The sequence below is a fragment of the Dendrobates tinctorius genome, unplaced genomic scaffold (assembly GCF_039654945.1).
Source record: "Dendrobates tinctorius isolate UK_male_01 unplaced genomic scaffold, ASM3965494v1 ptg000125l, whole genome shotgun sequence".
Lineage (NCBI taxonomy): Eukaryota > Metazoa > Chordata > Amphibia > Anura > Dendrobatidae > Dendrobates > Dendrobates tinctorius.
The window spans coordinates 14,923,375-14,937,198 of NW_027361793.1; the positions used below are offsets into that span (position 1 = coordinate 14,923,375).

The window sequence follows — 13,824 nt, forward strand, 5'->3', positions numbered from 1 at the left end:
TAGCTCCATTAGCCATGGTTGACATGTCTGTCCTTATGTACAAACATGTGGAGAAACCTGACAATTGACTGGAGTGTGTCTGGTTGAAGCCTTCTGGAGAACACATCGGACTAGTAAGCTGAGGCTTAAAATTCCTAGACAGATTTTCAAAGTATTTTTAGTCTGAAACATCTTTCAGAGTAATACACACCTGGCTGTAATGGCACAGCCAGACTCTGATTCATGCTGCCCATGGTTCAGGCAGAAGGAATCAAATGACAGGTTGTTAGGGCTGGCGGAACACACCAAATAATAAAGATGATAATAAGGTGCGTTCGCAGCCTGGCATCCACCGTGCAGGGGTGGTAAACTGCTGCTCAGTAATGGCGGACGCTATATGATGGTATAATAGAGGAACACATGCGGGTTAACATCACTCGGTGTGTACAGGGGAGGACTCTGTTGCTTCACAGAGCCACACTACAACTGAACATAAATGCCGGAGCCTGTTAAAGCTCACAGAGCTCGGCAAGGTAAACGCTTAGTATCAGGTCACAGAACTCAGCTCCAAGGACACAGGGTCAGAGTCCCTCTAGACCTACTAAGTGTGCGGCATCGCAACTGCGGACGCCACTAAGTGACGCTGGAGACCGTGGAGTGTCGACCAAGTGAACTGAGGCGTACAGACCAAGCCACCACTTGGCGTTGATGCCAGTCTCTGACTCTGCCTCCTACTTGCTCCTCAGCCTGGGTGCTAACAGGCTAGACTACACAACACATGCATACCAAGGGCAGGGGTTTCCAATGAGTCATACACCAGAGACATTCATACATGCATACAACTCTCACTCCACATGGTCTAAATCTTTCTCTATATTAGCACATGGCCGAGCGGCCATGCGAACCTTTTATAGCCACATCCTTCCGGGACCTTCCTGACCTTCCTGATGGTCCAATCCGAGCTGGAGAAGGACCTGAGCATTTGACCTCCGATCTCCCATGAGAGATCGTCCCACGGGCATGCTCAGTGGACCGAAAGGAGGACTTAGTCCCTGGAGTAGCTCGCTGCTGACCAGAATGTGTTGCTATAGCTGGACCAGAGGTGGCAGCAGCAACCAAACCTACAGAGCTGGTCTGAGCAGAGCGCCTGGATCGATGGATCTGCTGAGCAGCCTCCTCTGTGGCCGGAGAGGAATGGGAGACTGCCGAATGCAAGGCTCGGGATTCCTGCTGTTCAGCGAAAGGAACCCGACGCCTAACATTACCCCCATCATAGGGTCCCCTCCCCTCTGAGCCTCGCTACGCTCAAATGCTGCAATGAGAAGCAGAGCGCGGATGTTCTCCACTGGCTCCCAGGTTGGAGCTTCTGGACCATGACCCTTCCAGTCCACCAATTGAAACTTTTTTCCACATACCACCCTGCATCCCACAATGGCATTAACCTCAAACTCGTCTGAGGACAGGTCTGATGTTCCGGCAGATGACTCGGAGAACCGAGACATGTGGACCGGCTTAAGAAGGGACACGTGGAAGGTGTCAGAGATAGCCAGGTGTGGTGGAAGGGCCAGCAGATAGACCACAGAACTGATCTGCTTGAGGACCTTAAAGGGACCAATGTAGTGAGGAGCAAACTTAGCGGATTCGACTCGCAGCCTGGTGTTACGGGCGGAAAGCCACACTAAGTCGCCAGGGGAGAAGGTTGTAGCAGGACGCCGGTGGGCGTCTGTGGAGGCCCTCATTCTCTTCTTAGAGGCCCGAATAGCATCCTGGGGGTGGTCCCAAATATCACGTGCCTCCACCGCCCAGTCTGCCACCCTAGAGTCGGTGGAAGACACGGGCATGGGCACCGGGACACAAAGATGTTGACCGTAGTTAAGGAGGAATAGGATTTGGCCAGTGGAATCGGCCACAGTGTTGTTTAAGGCGAACTCTGCCCATGGCAACAAGGATGCCCAGTCATCCTGCCTGGCTGAGACAAAATGTCAGAGATATGTGACCAGGGTTTGGTTGGCCCTCTCTACCAACCCGTTTGTCTCGGGATGATAGGCCGAGGAGAGATTCAGCTCAATACTGAGCAAGCGACAGAGCTCTCTCCAGAACTGAGATGTGAACTGGGGACCCTGGTCACTCACAATCTTGTCTGGCATGCCGTGTAACCGGAAAATGTGTTTAATGAACAACACTGCTAGGCCCCGTGCGGAAGGTAGCCGAGAGAGAGGCACCAAGTGCACCATTTTAGAAAAATGGTCGGTGACGACCCAAATAATTGTGCTGCCACTGGACTTGGGTAGACCCACCACAAAGTCCATGCCATCCATCTCCCAGGGCCTGTCTGCCATGGGTAAGGGGTAAAGTAACCCAGCGGGTTATTGCCGGGAAGACTTATTCTTGGAGCAGGAGACGCAGGCCTGAATATAGTTCCTGATGTCACGAGCCATATGCGGCCACCAGTACGTTCTCGCCAAAAGCTCAACTGTCCGCTTTGTACCAAAGTGTCCACCCACCTTGGACGCGTGAGCCTAAGAGAGGACATCCGGACGCAAACGGGCAGGGACAAAAGTCTTGCCCGGGGGTGCAGAGTCAAGGGCGACTGGAGCCACCGTCCTCAGGCTCTCAGATGGTACAATTAACTGAGGCTCATCCTCCTCCTCTGCTGACACCACAGAGCGAGAGAGCGCATTGGCCCGGACATTCTTCTCACCGGAAAGAAAATGTAGGGTGAAGTGGAACTGGGAGAAAAAGAGAGACCATCGGGCTTGGCGAGAATTTAGCCGCTGTGCGGTTTGTAAATACACCAAATTTTTGTTGCTCAGTGTAGGCTTGCAAGGGGTAATGGGCCCCATTCAGAAAAGGCCAATTTCATGGCCAGCAACTCCCTGTCCCCAATGGAATAGTTCCTCTCCACCGGTGAGAAGGTCTTAGAAAAGAAGAAGCAAGGGTGCTTCCAACCTTGAGCGTCCTTCTGGAACAGGACCGCTCTAGCACCGACGGACGAGGCATCCACCTCTAAAATAAAGGGTTTATCTACATCGGGGCGATGTAAAATGAGAGCGCTGGCAAAATGAGACTTAATAGAGAGGAAGGCCTTGGAGACCTCCTCTGACCACAATTTAGGATTTGCTCCCTTCTTGTTGAGGGCCACCAAGGGAGCTACCAAGGTTGAGAAGTGAGGAATGAATTGGCCGTACTAGTTAATAAATCCCATAAAGCGCTGCACCACCTTGAGGGAATGAGGTTCCTTCCAATCCATAACCGCCTGTAGCTTGGCAGGATCCATGGCCAATCCCTGTGTGGAGATGATATAGCCCAGGAATGGCAAGGACTCCTGCTCAAACACACACTTCTCCAACTTGGCGTAGAGTGAGTTTGCCCGTAGGAGGTCGAAGACTTTGCAAACATCTCTCCTGTGGGAGTCTATATCTGGAGAGTAGATGAGGATATCATCCAGATAGACTACAACCGAGGTGGTGAGCATATCCTGGAAGATGTCATTCACAAAGTCTTGGAAGACGCACGGAGCATTACAGAGCCCGAAGGGCATCACCAGATATTCATAGTGCCCATCCCTGGTGTTAAATGCTGTCTTCTATTCGTCCCCCTCACGGATGCGAATCAGGTTGTATGCATCCCGCAGGTCTAGTTTGGTAAAGACCCTAGCTCCCCGCAACCTATCAAAAAGCCCCGATATCAGGGGCAAAGGGTACTTGTTCTTAACGGTGATGGCGTTAAGACCCCTGTAATCTATGCATGGGCGTAGTTCTCCGTTCTTCTTCTGCACAAAGAAAAACCCCGCCCCTGCAGGTGACACTGACTTCCTAATAAAGCCTCTTGCCAGATTCTCCCTGATATACTGAGACATTGCCTCCATCTCCAGGATAGAGAGTGGATAAACTCGACCCTGAGGAGGCTCAGCACCGGGCAAGAGGTCGATAGGACAGTCATAGGGGCGATGAGGCGGATGGGTCTCCGCCGCCTTCTTGGAGAACACGTCCGCATAGTGCCAATAGTGTTTGGGGAGGGAGGAAAGATCTGTGGGTGCCTCAGTAGTAGCAACCTGAACACACTCCCTTTGACATCTACCAACACAAGATTTACTCCATCCCAGAATTCTCCCTGAGGACCACTCTATATGAGGGGAGTGATACCTTAGCCACGGCATCCCTAAGATGACTTCGTCAATTCCTTCGGGAATGACTAGCAGGGAGATGATCTCCTGAGGCATAGATAACGTAAAAGGGATGGTCTGATGGGTTATCTGTGATGGTAGTGTCGACCCATTTATCACTCGTATGGTCACTGGCTTGGAGAGCATAACTAGTGGAATTGCGTGCCGTCTGGCGAAAGCAGAGGACATGAAGTTGCCCTCTGCCCCGGAATCCACGCAAAGCTCTACCACATGGGTGGATTGGCTAATATAAACTGTCCCCTTAAAGGTCAACTTAGAAGAAGACACTGCTGCGTTTAGTGAGCCAGCTCCCAAGGTCACCAAACGGGAACGCTCTCCCAGTTGCCGAGAACATCTGGAGGTGAGATGTCCTGACTGCTGGCAGACATTACAGACCATGCGTGCCCAAGCGGTCCAGGACTTGGATCCCGCTCAAGACGTCTCCATGGCCTCATGTGGCTCGAACGCCTGGACTGGAGGTTACAGAGGTTTGGCGAAGGTGGGTGCCAACCGAAACCTCTGACTACACTGGGCTCGCTCCAACCTTCGCTCGTTAAAGCGGAGGTTCATGCGAGTAGATATTGCTATTAACTCCTCCAGTGTGGCAGGATTCTCCCTAGTGGCCAGGGCATCCTTCACATGGCCAGCCAGCCCCCTCCAAAATACAGGAATGAGGGCTTTATCCGGCCACTCCAGCTCAGATGCTAGGGTCCGGAAGTGGACGGCAAAATGATTTTGACCATGGACGAACCATGTATCGATGCCAGAAGTTGGAGCGCCGTATCATGGGTGACCCGAGGTCCTAAAAAGACCTGTTTCAGAGTGCTCAAGAACCGTGGAGCACTCTGTACCACATGATCGTCGTTCTCCCATAATGGCGTGGTCCACTCCAACGCCCTGTCCGACAGGAGGGATATTATGAACCCCACCTTAGCCCGCTCTGAGGGAAAACATGCAGCCAGGAGCTCAAGGTGTATTGCACACTGCCTCAGAAATCTCCTACATGCCTTACTATTGCCAGAAAATTTATCTGGCAGCAGGAGGCGGGATAATGTCGGAACAGGGGTGGCAGTGGACAAAGTAGTTGAAGCCGTGCTAGCAGCCTGAACAGCTATTGTGGTAACATCCACAGCTGAGGTTTTGCGCTCAAGAGCCGCCAACCTACCCTCCCGCTGCTGGATGTACCACTGCAATCGCTGTATATAATGTTAGGGCTGGTGGAATGCACCAAATAGTAAAGATGGTAATAAGGTGCGTTCGCAGCCCGGGGTCCACCGTGCAGGGGTGGTAAACTGCTGCTCAGTAATGGCGGACCCTATATGGTGGTATAATAGAGGAACACATGCAGGTTAACGTCACCCGGTGTTTACAGGGGCGGACTCTGTTGCTTCACAGAGCCGCACTACCGCTGAACATAAATGCCGGAGCCTGTTAAAGCTCACAGAGCTCAGCAAGGTAAATGCTCAGTATCAGGTCACAGAACTCAGCCCCAAGGACACAGGGTCAGAGTCCCTAAAGACCTACTAAGCGTGTGGCATCGCAACTGCGGACGCCACTAAGTGACGCTGGCGACTGTGGAGTGTCGACCAAGTGAACCGTGGCGTAAAGACCAAGCCACCACTTGGCGTTGATGCCAGTCTCTGACTCTGCCTCCTACTTGCTCCTCAGCCTGGGCGCTAGCAGGCTAGGCTACACAACACATGCGTACCAAGGGTAGGAGTTTCTAATGAGTCATTCACCAGAGACATTCATACATGCATACAACTCTCACTCCACATGGTCTAAATCTTTCTCTATATTAGCGCATACCCGAGTGGCCATGCAAACCTTTTATAGCCGCGTCCTTCCGGGACCTTTCTGACCTTCCTGATGGTCCAATCCGAGCTGGAGAAGGACCTAAGCATGTGACCTTTGATCTCCAATGAGAGATCGTCCCACGGGCATGCTCAGTGGACCGAAAGGAGGACTTAGTCCCTGCAGTAGCTCGCTGCTGACCAGCATGCGTTGCTATAGCTGGACTAGAGGTGGCAGCAGGAACCAAACCTACAGAGCTGGTCTGAGCAGAGTCCCTGGATCGACAAGTCTGCTGAGCAGCCTCCTCTGCGGCCGGAGAGGAATGGGAGACTGCCGAACGCAAGGCTCGGGATTCCTGCTGTGCAACGACAGGAACCCGACGCCTAACACAGGTCCACTTTAAAGTTGACTGAGGCCATTGATCTAGGTGGGAGTGGCCTACCGTCTAATGTATTGGGGAGAGAAAGATTGGGCAGTTTAAGTTTTGGCATTTGTTCCTATGGTGAAATCACACTAATGTATGGCATCCAATGCGATCTGCTAATGACAACTCAGCTTCTGCCCTGTGGTGAGCGTGTCAGTGCTTGGTACTCTGATCCTCTCACATGAGAGAATTGCAGCACATGTGCGCAGGAGACAGAGGAAGTCATATCCTCTGCTGCTGGCGTCGGCGAATATTGCACTGCACTCAGGTGATATCAGCTTGCTGCCATTGTTCTCTCATGCTTCGCATGAGAAAATAATTGCAGATCTGAGCTGCCCCATAGTATAACACTGAGCCGAGCACTATGCCATGTTCTATCACATAGAACCCGGCCATGTTATATGGTAGTGTGACGCCGGCCTTTGGGAGATAATCCATGGTCAAAGGGGCATGATGGCAGTTTTCTCCTTTTTCTCATTGAAAACCCATGAATGCTTGGTTGAGCCTAGTGTTCCTGTGTATGGGGTACTGGAGAGCGAGAACTGTTGGCCGAACAAGTGTTTGACAGCCAGGTATCACATGTGTTAGAAATATACAATAATGAATTTTTTTTAGTTGTGCTATGTAGCTTACCGCCCCTTCATCTATTGTCACCTTGTGCTTTGCATTTCTTTACATCACCAATATTAATCTCAGGGCAATGATTTGTAGTGTCAGATTTATTCATGCAATTACTACAATATATTCCCTACAGGTGAACCGAGGAGTATTTGAAGAAATGAAATATGTGGAACTTATGATTGTAAATGACCATCAAATGGTAAGCAAGACTACCACTCTTTAGTATGTACTTCTTTACCACCCCAAGAAACAACTGGATGGAAACTAAATATTAATAACTGGACTCAAAAACACTGGTTGTCTTATTCACATGTGGAATATTTGTTGCAGGTTTCCTGTGCAGATCCTGTGCTGAAAATCTGCAACTAAGGCCTCATTCAGACGTCAGTGAATTTAATGTACGCAAAAAAGTGATACGAGTGTCATCAGTGTTTGACATCGTAGTTTCATCAGTGTTTGGTTAGTCTTTATCATCTAAGTTTCTTCAGCTATTTTCAGTGATGGATAAATAAATGAATGACAAAGCGTCTCCAACACTTTACAGTGTTAATCATGGGAAGCACACGGTCTGTACACTGATGCCATCCGTGTGCTGCCGTGATTTTCACCCACCCATAGACTTAGGGTGATGTTTATCTGTGATGCTGATAAAATGGGACATGTCTCTGCAAAAAACCATTGACTGTGACCTGCTCAGTAGATTATAATGGGTGCGAAAACATCTGATGGTCGTCCGGACGACCGAGTGGCCTAAATGCAGAGCATTACATGTTAGTCCTCATTCAGATGTCTGTTTTCATGTGCGTGTTGTTTCTTTCACTATCACAGATTTCTATAGCAGTGGTACATCCAGCAGCGGGAGGGTAGGTTGGCGGCTCTTGAGCGCAAAACCTCAGCCGTGGATGTTACCACAATAGCTGTTCAGGCTGCTAGCAGGGCTGCAGTTACTTTGTCCACTGCCACCCCTGTTCCGACATTATCCCACCTCCTATATAACACTGTACACATGTCTGTATATCTGTGCAAAACTCACAGACGTCTGTTTTTTATCGGCACCACAGATATAAAGTGTCAATACAAGTCGATGGGTCCATGATAATTGGGGACATCGCACAGATAACATCAGCTTACAGTCTATGTGCTGTCTGTGATTACCGTAGCATTGCAATGTATAGGAGAAGCTTTGTAATCCATTTATTCATTTTTTCATAGATTTAAAAACTCATGAAACATTGATGGTAAAAACTGACTCAGTCACCCAACTGATGTGACTCGGATCCGAAACGCTGATGACATTGATACCTTTTTTTGTGTGCATGATGACACAAGATGTATGAGTGAGGCCTATTTGGGATTTTGATTACTCAATTTGCAAGCAATGGAAATAAAGGTCTATGTTGAGAGCATCCTGCAGTTTATATAATGCACAGCCTGTGTTTTCAGCCATTCATATTGTCCAAATCCACATGTAAATCTGTAGCTTTTATATGTTGTAGCTATGGAGGGTTTGTTCTATGTTCACACTTTTATTAGTTTTTATTTGCTGTTTTCTCTCCAATAATTAATGAGCCAATAATAAAGATACCATTGAGGAATGATTACAGAATAGATCCTATCAGATATGTTTGGCTTCTGTATAATCAGACAACACAATGTCACCATGCTGAGAGTCTTCTATTACCGCTGTGTGCAGCAGAGCAGCATTAGAAATAAGCAGGCATACTCAGGCCACCATATTTCTTTTACACTGTTTACTTGTTTCTTTTTCTTTTTGTGTCTGTTCTGCTTTAGGAATGTGCGGAATAAGGGACACATTGCATCAGCTCTGCAATCAGAAGTGGACTAGTCCGATTGGTTATTATGGTGTTTTTTTTTCATTTTAGAAAGAAAAAGTTTTAGATCCAGGACTTTTTTTTCCCGATATTAAAATCAGACTTTTAATGGACCACATAATAATCAATGGGGCCCCCATGCTTCTGGTTGGATAAGTGATGATCACTTATTCTGTTTGACATTTCCTAAAAATAAAAAGACAAATGGAATAACTGACCAGATAGCAGCACAGGTAGAAGAACAGATTGCTGACTACTAGTAATACATGTATATATTAAAAGCATAATTAACTCTTATGCCAATGTTACAATTTTGATGTTTGCTATGTGGAAAGTGCTGGAAACACTGTAAGGCCTCATTCACACATCAGTATGTTTGATCAGTATTTCATCAGTATTTGTATGCCAAAACCAGGAGTGTCTCCAAAACAAAGAGCAGGAGTCAGTCTTTCAATTATATCTTTTCTCGGTAAGTTCCATTCCTGGCTTTGGCATACAAAAACTGATGCAAAATACTGACCAAATGCTGACATGTGAATGAGCCTTAGGCTGGAGTCAGACACAATGTATAAAAATACGGACCGTATTTTATGGTCGTAGTACACAGAAATGTTCCCTGAACAGTGATCCGTATGTCATCCGTTGGCAAGGCATTGCTGCGTTTTTTGCTCATGTAAATGTGGTGCCCCCAGGGGTTTGGTTGCCACAGTGGCTTTGCCTTCCTCCAGGGGAGGGTAATGCCAGGCTTGGAGGCAATGATGGGTCTCTCTCGCAGTCAATCTATGCATGCAACACAGTTCCACTCCAGGCCAGCAGGGGGAACTCCGAACCGGGAATAAGGGGAGGAGTACTCTCTGAGGGCCAAGAGGAAGGAGTGGTCAGTTAGTCTGCGGAGGGTGAAGTGTGCAGACGTGTGGAAGGAGCGCGGAGATAGAGCTGAGAGGAAGAGCTCATCTCTGGAGAGCGCACATGAACTGGAGCCTGGTCTCCACGGTTGTACGGATACTAACGGTCCTGCAACAGACACCAGAGGAGTAGGAGGCTGTAAATGCCCTACTCCCATCTAAGACTTGAGGGCACAACAGCAGCTTGGATAGAGAGCCGGGACTCAGGAGAGAGGAGTCCCCGAGATAGGCTACAGCTGTCTGCCGTGCAAGTGAGGTTCTTGAGAACATCTGACAGGAGGAACTTCAGTGTAACTCGGTACTGGAGATCCCGCAAATAAGCACTAGTAAGGAGACTGCACAGCCCTTCTGCTGAGAGAGAATCCCTGAATTGCTTCCAGGCTAGCCTGCTCCAATACCATCTGTAATCAGGACCCTGGACTGCAGTTATCAAGTAAAGGTACAGAAATTGTACCCCGCTGTGCCTTGTCTGCTTCCTACCTTCCCGGCACTGCTACATCCCCGTGCCAACCACCTCTACACTGCCCTGGGACTATAGCTTCACCTGTGGGGAGCTTTTACATCTTTTCCTGCACCATACCATCAGTCCCAGTGGATCTGCATGCAGCGTCGGCTTAACATCTCCCTTGCCAAGCACAACAGGTGGCGTCAAGAACTATTCATCTAACTACACTCCACCATTCACATCTTCCTATTACTTGGGCGCCCAGGGCCACGGTCCAGGTCACCGCTGCCGTGACACATCCCACTGATACCGGCCCACTACCGAGTACCCCACAGCCCTGGGAGGGCGACCCAATTTGGCGCTACGAACAGGATTACGGAGCCCAGTACCCCCGGGTCCCGTGTGCCATAGACTGTGTTTCTGTAAAAGACTGTGTGTGAAATTGGCGCCAGTTGCCGCCATTGCCGCGCTGCTTGGCGCGTGCGGGAAGAAGAAGGTGCAGGCCTTCGTGGGTTGAGCCTGCCACAGAGCGCGAAGAAGTGAAGTGCCGTGCGAGAAGAGGAGGAGCTGAGGCCTACAGCCCGGAGCGTTGGGCCTGCAAAGCGGCCGCTGGTGAGCTCACACAACCCCCGGCCCTGGCTAACGTTAACTAGGGGGGGAAGAGAATATCCGTGCCACACGACAATACAGCGGCCAACCCCGCAGCGCCACAAGGAGGAGCGCCCGCCACAGCGGTCCCCATAATGCCGCTGTCTATGCCCTACATACCGGGAGCGGCCTGGCTACCGCAGTACTCGGGTGAATCACATACTCTGAGTGAATTTAAAGAGAGACTGTGCAGTTTGTTTAAAGTCTATCCTCTGTCTGAGAACCAGAAAGTGAATATCCTGATTGGACAGCTAACAGGTGCAGCGCAGAGAGAAGTGAAAGCCTGGCAGGACAATGATAAAGAGACTGTTGCAAAGATCCTGGCCAAGCTGAGAAGCACCTTTGACACTCGCCTGCAGCTGAAATCAAGATGAGGTTCTTTGGCTGTAAACAGAAGGCGTAGGACAGTATAAGGGACTATGCTCTCAACCTGCAGTAAGCGTTGCGAGCAGTTAAGCAAGTTGATCCTGACAGTGTGAAGGAGGAATATAAACTGTTAAAGGAGTAGTTCATTGAAGGACTCCTATCCAGTACCCACAGAGGAAAGTTGCGCATCATAACCCTGCAAGACCCTGATCTGGACTTTGCTGATTTTAAGGACAGGGCTATACGGGTACTGTCCAGCGCCCCCTAGGCGCCCAGCGATCACTTACCACAAGGAAACAACATCATTCCCTTCCACCCCTGTGGAGGCTGATGCACAGACTCTGGATAAAGATCCAACAGAGGAGCTGCGTCTTCAGGTCCAGGAGTTGACCAAAGGGATGGCTGCACTTACCAAAACCGTACAGTCCCTGCAGGTGTCCTCCAAAGAAAAGATCCAGCTTGCTTCCAGTCCAGAGGATGTCCCGTGGCTCCGGTGGAGGAGAGCCCCGCCACTTCCAGGGAGGAACAACGATCGCTATGACCAGGACGGACGTCCCTTCTGTCGTCGCTTCTATAAGGCCGGTCATCTTGCAAGATTTTGTCCTTTAAACGAGCAACCCCTGGGGCAGAGGGCCAACCCCCCGGAGTAGGACCACAAGGCCCAAGGAACTGGCGAGCCAAGTATGTGGGAGGGAGACCGATCCTTCCTGTGGTGATTGACGGCATCCCCATGAACGCTTTGCTGGACACTGGCTCCCAGGTGACCACTATGCAGTACATTCTTTACAAGAGGTATGGGGCTGATTCAGAACTTACCTGTGGCCCAACTGATGAACTGACAGTAGTTGCCAGTAATGGTCAGTCTTTGCCGCAGATAGGATGTAAAGAAATTACTATTAAAGTGGGTCGGGTAGAGCTAGAGTCTCAAGGTCTGATAGTTGTTGATATTGACCGACGTGAATGTAATCCCATGATGACTCTTGGTACAAATGTAATTGAAAACTGTCTGTCCGAGGTTATTGTCTTGCTGCAACAGGTGGCTGACACTGCTGATTCCAGTGAACAACGAGTCCTGCAGAAGGAGATCAGAGCCCTGATGCAAAGACAACAGGTAGAACTCTCTGGCGGAGAAATTGGCAGTGTCAGAGTGAGTGATCCCTTCCCCATTGCCATACCCCCCAGATGTGAAATGTTGGTTTGGTGTCAGGCAGCTATAGGTCTTAGAGGGAGAGATTTCCAGGCATTGGTAGAACCAGTATACTCTGATAGCAGGCCCACTGTCCTGACAGCCAGAGGGGTGGTTGATGTACAAAAGGGGAGAGTACCTGTACGCCTTTTAAATTGTGGGGAAGAGGAGGCCATGATACCTCGGTGCGCCACAGTTGCTAAGCTGCTCACTGTCAATAACAACTCTTTGCAGGCAGCAGAGCCCTTGATCTCATCTGATCAGGTGGAGGGTAATGGCTCTGTGAAGCAGATAGAGTGGTGGTGCCAGCAACTGCAGGTGGGAACTGACTCTACGCCCTCCTACCAAAAAAATGGGGTTTACAGAGTGACACAAGAGTATGAGCGGGTATTCAGCAAACACCCACTAGATTGTGGGCAGGTAAAAGGGGTTCAACATCATATCCCCAGTGGAGACCATCCACCCATAAAAGAGAGGTACAGACCTATACCCCCAACACAATACCAATGTGCTAAGAGTATGTTGAGGGAGATGAAGGAAGCTGGGGTTATCAGAGACAGTTGTAGCCCCTGGGCAGCTCCCATAGTTTTTGTAAAGAAAAAGGATGGTACCATGAGAATGTGTGTTGATTACAGGAAAATTAAGAGCATTACACATAAAGTCGCCTACCCACTACCCAGAATTGAGGAATCATTAGCTGCACTTAAAACTGCTGATTACTTTTCCACCATGGATCTCACTAGTGGGTATTGGCAGGTTCCCGTGGCAAAGGCAGACAAGGAGAAGACAGCATTTACCACTCCAATGGGTCTCTGTGAGTTCAATTATATGCCATTTGGGCTCTGCACAGCCCCAGGAACATTTCAACGGCTGATGGAGTGCTGCCTGGGACACATGAACTTTGAGACGGTCCTGTTGTACCTGGATGATGTCATTGTTTTCTCCAAAACCTATGAGGATCATCTGGAACACCTGGCTGAAGTGTTTGAAGCTTTGTCCAATTTTGGCCTGAAGGTGAAGCCCTCTAAGTGCCACCTCCTGAAGCCCAAGGTGCAGTACCTCGGTCATATGGTCAGTTCAGAAGGTGTGGCACCAGATCCTGATAAGGTCACAGTCATCCGGGACAGGCCGAAGTCCAGCAACCTTCATGAAGTACGCAATTCCTTGGACTGGTAGGCTATTACCGAAGATTGATCAAAGGCTTTACTGAAATAGCCACCCCTATGCAAAATCTTCTGGTGGGGCAGTCGAAGAAGACCAAACAGAAAAATTCCACCTTTGAATGGACTGAAGAGTTGGAAATGTCCTTCACCAGATTGAAGATGGCTCTCACAGGAGATGAAGTTTTGGCCTACCCAGATTATGACAATCCCTTTGTGCTGTACACTGATGCTGGTAATGTGGGACTAGGAGCAGTACTGTCGCAGGTACAGAATGGGAAAGAATGAGTGATCTCCTA

General features: G+C 49.4%; 1 protein-coding gene across 9 annotated transcripts in view; it reads left to right on the forward strand.

Moving 5' to 3' along the window:
* ADAM23 (ADAM metallopeptidase domain 23) overlaps nucleotides 1–13,824 on the forward strand; it is an 889,186-nt gene that overhangs the window by 538,092 nt on the left and 337,270 nt on the right. For all 9 annotated transcript variants that reach the window (XM_073541893.1, XM_073541894.1, XM_073541897.1 and 6 more), the window contains exon 9: nucleotides 7,117–7,182. In XM_073541893.1, coding sequence (XP_073397994.1) covers nucleotides 7,117–7,182 — 66 coding nt within the window. The remainder of the gene's footprint in view (nucleotides 1–7,116; nucleotides 7,183–13,824) is intronic.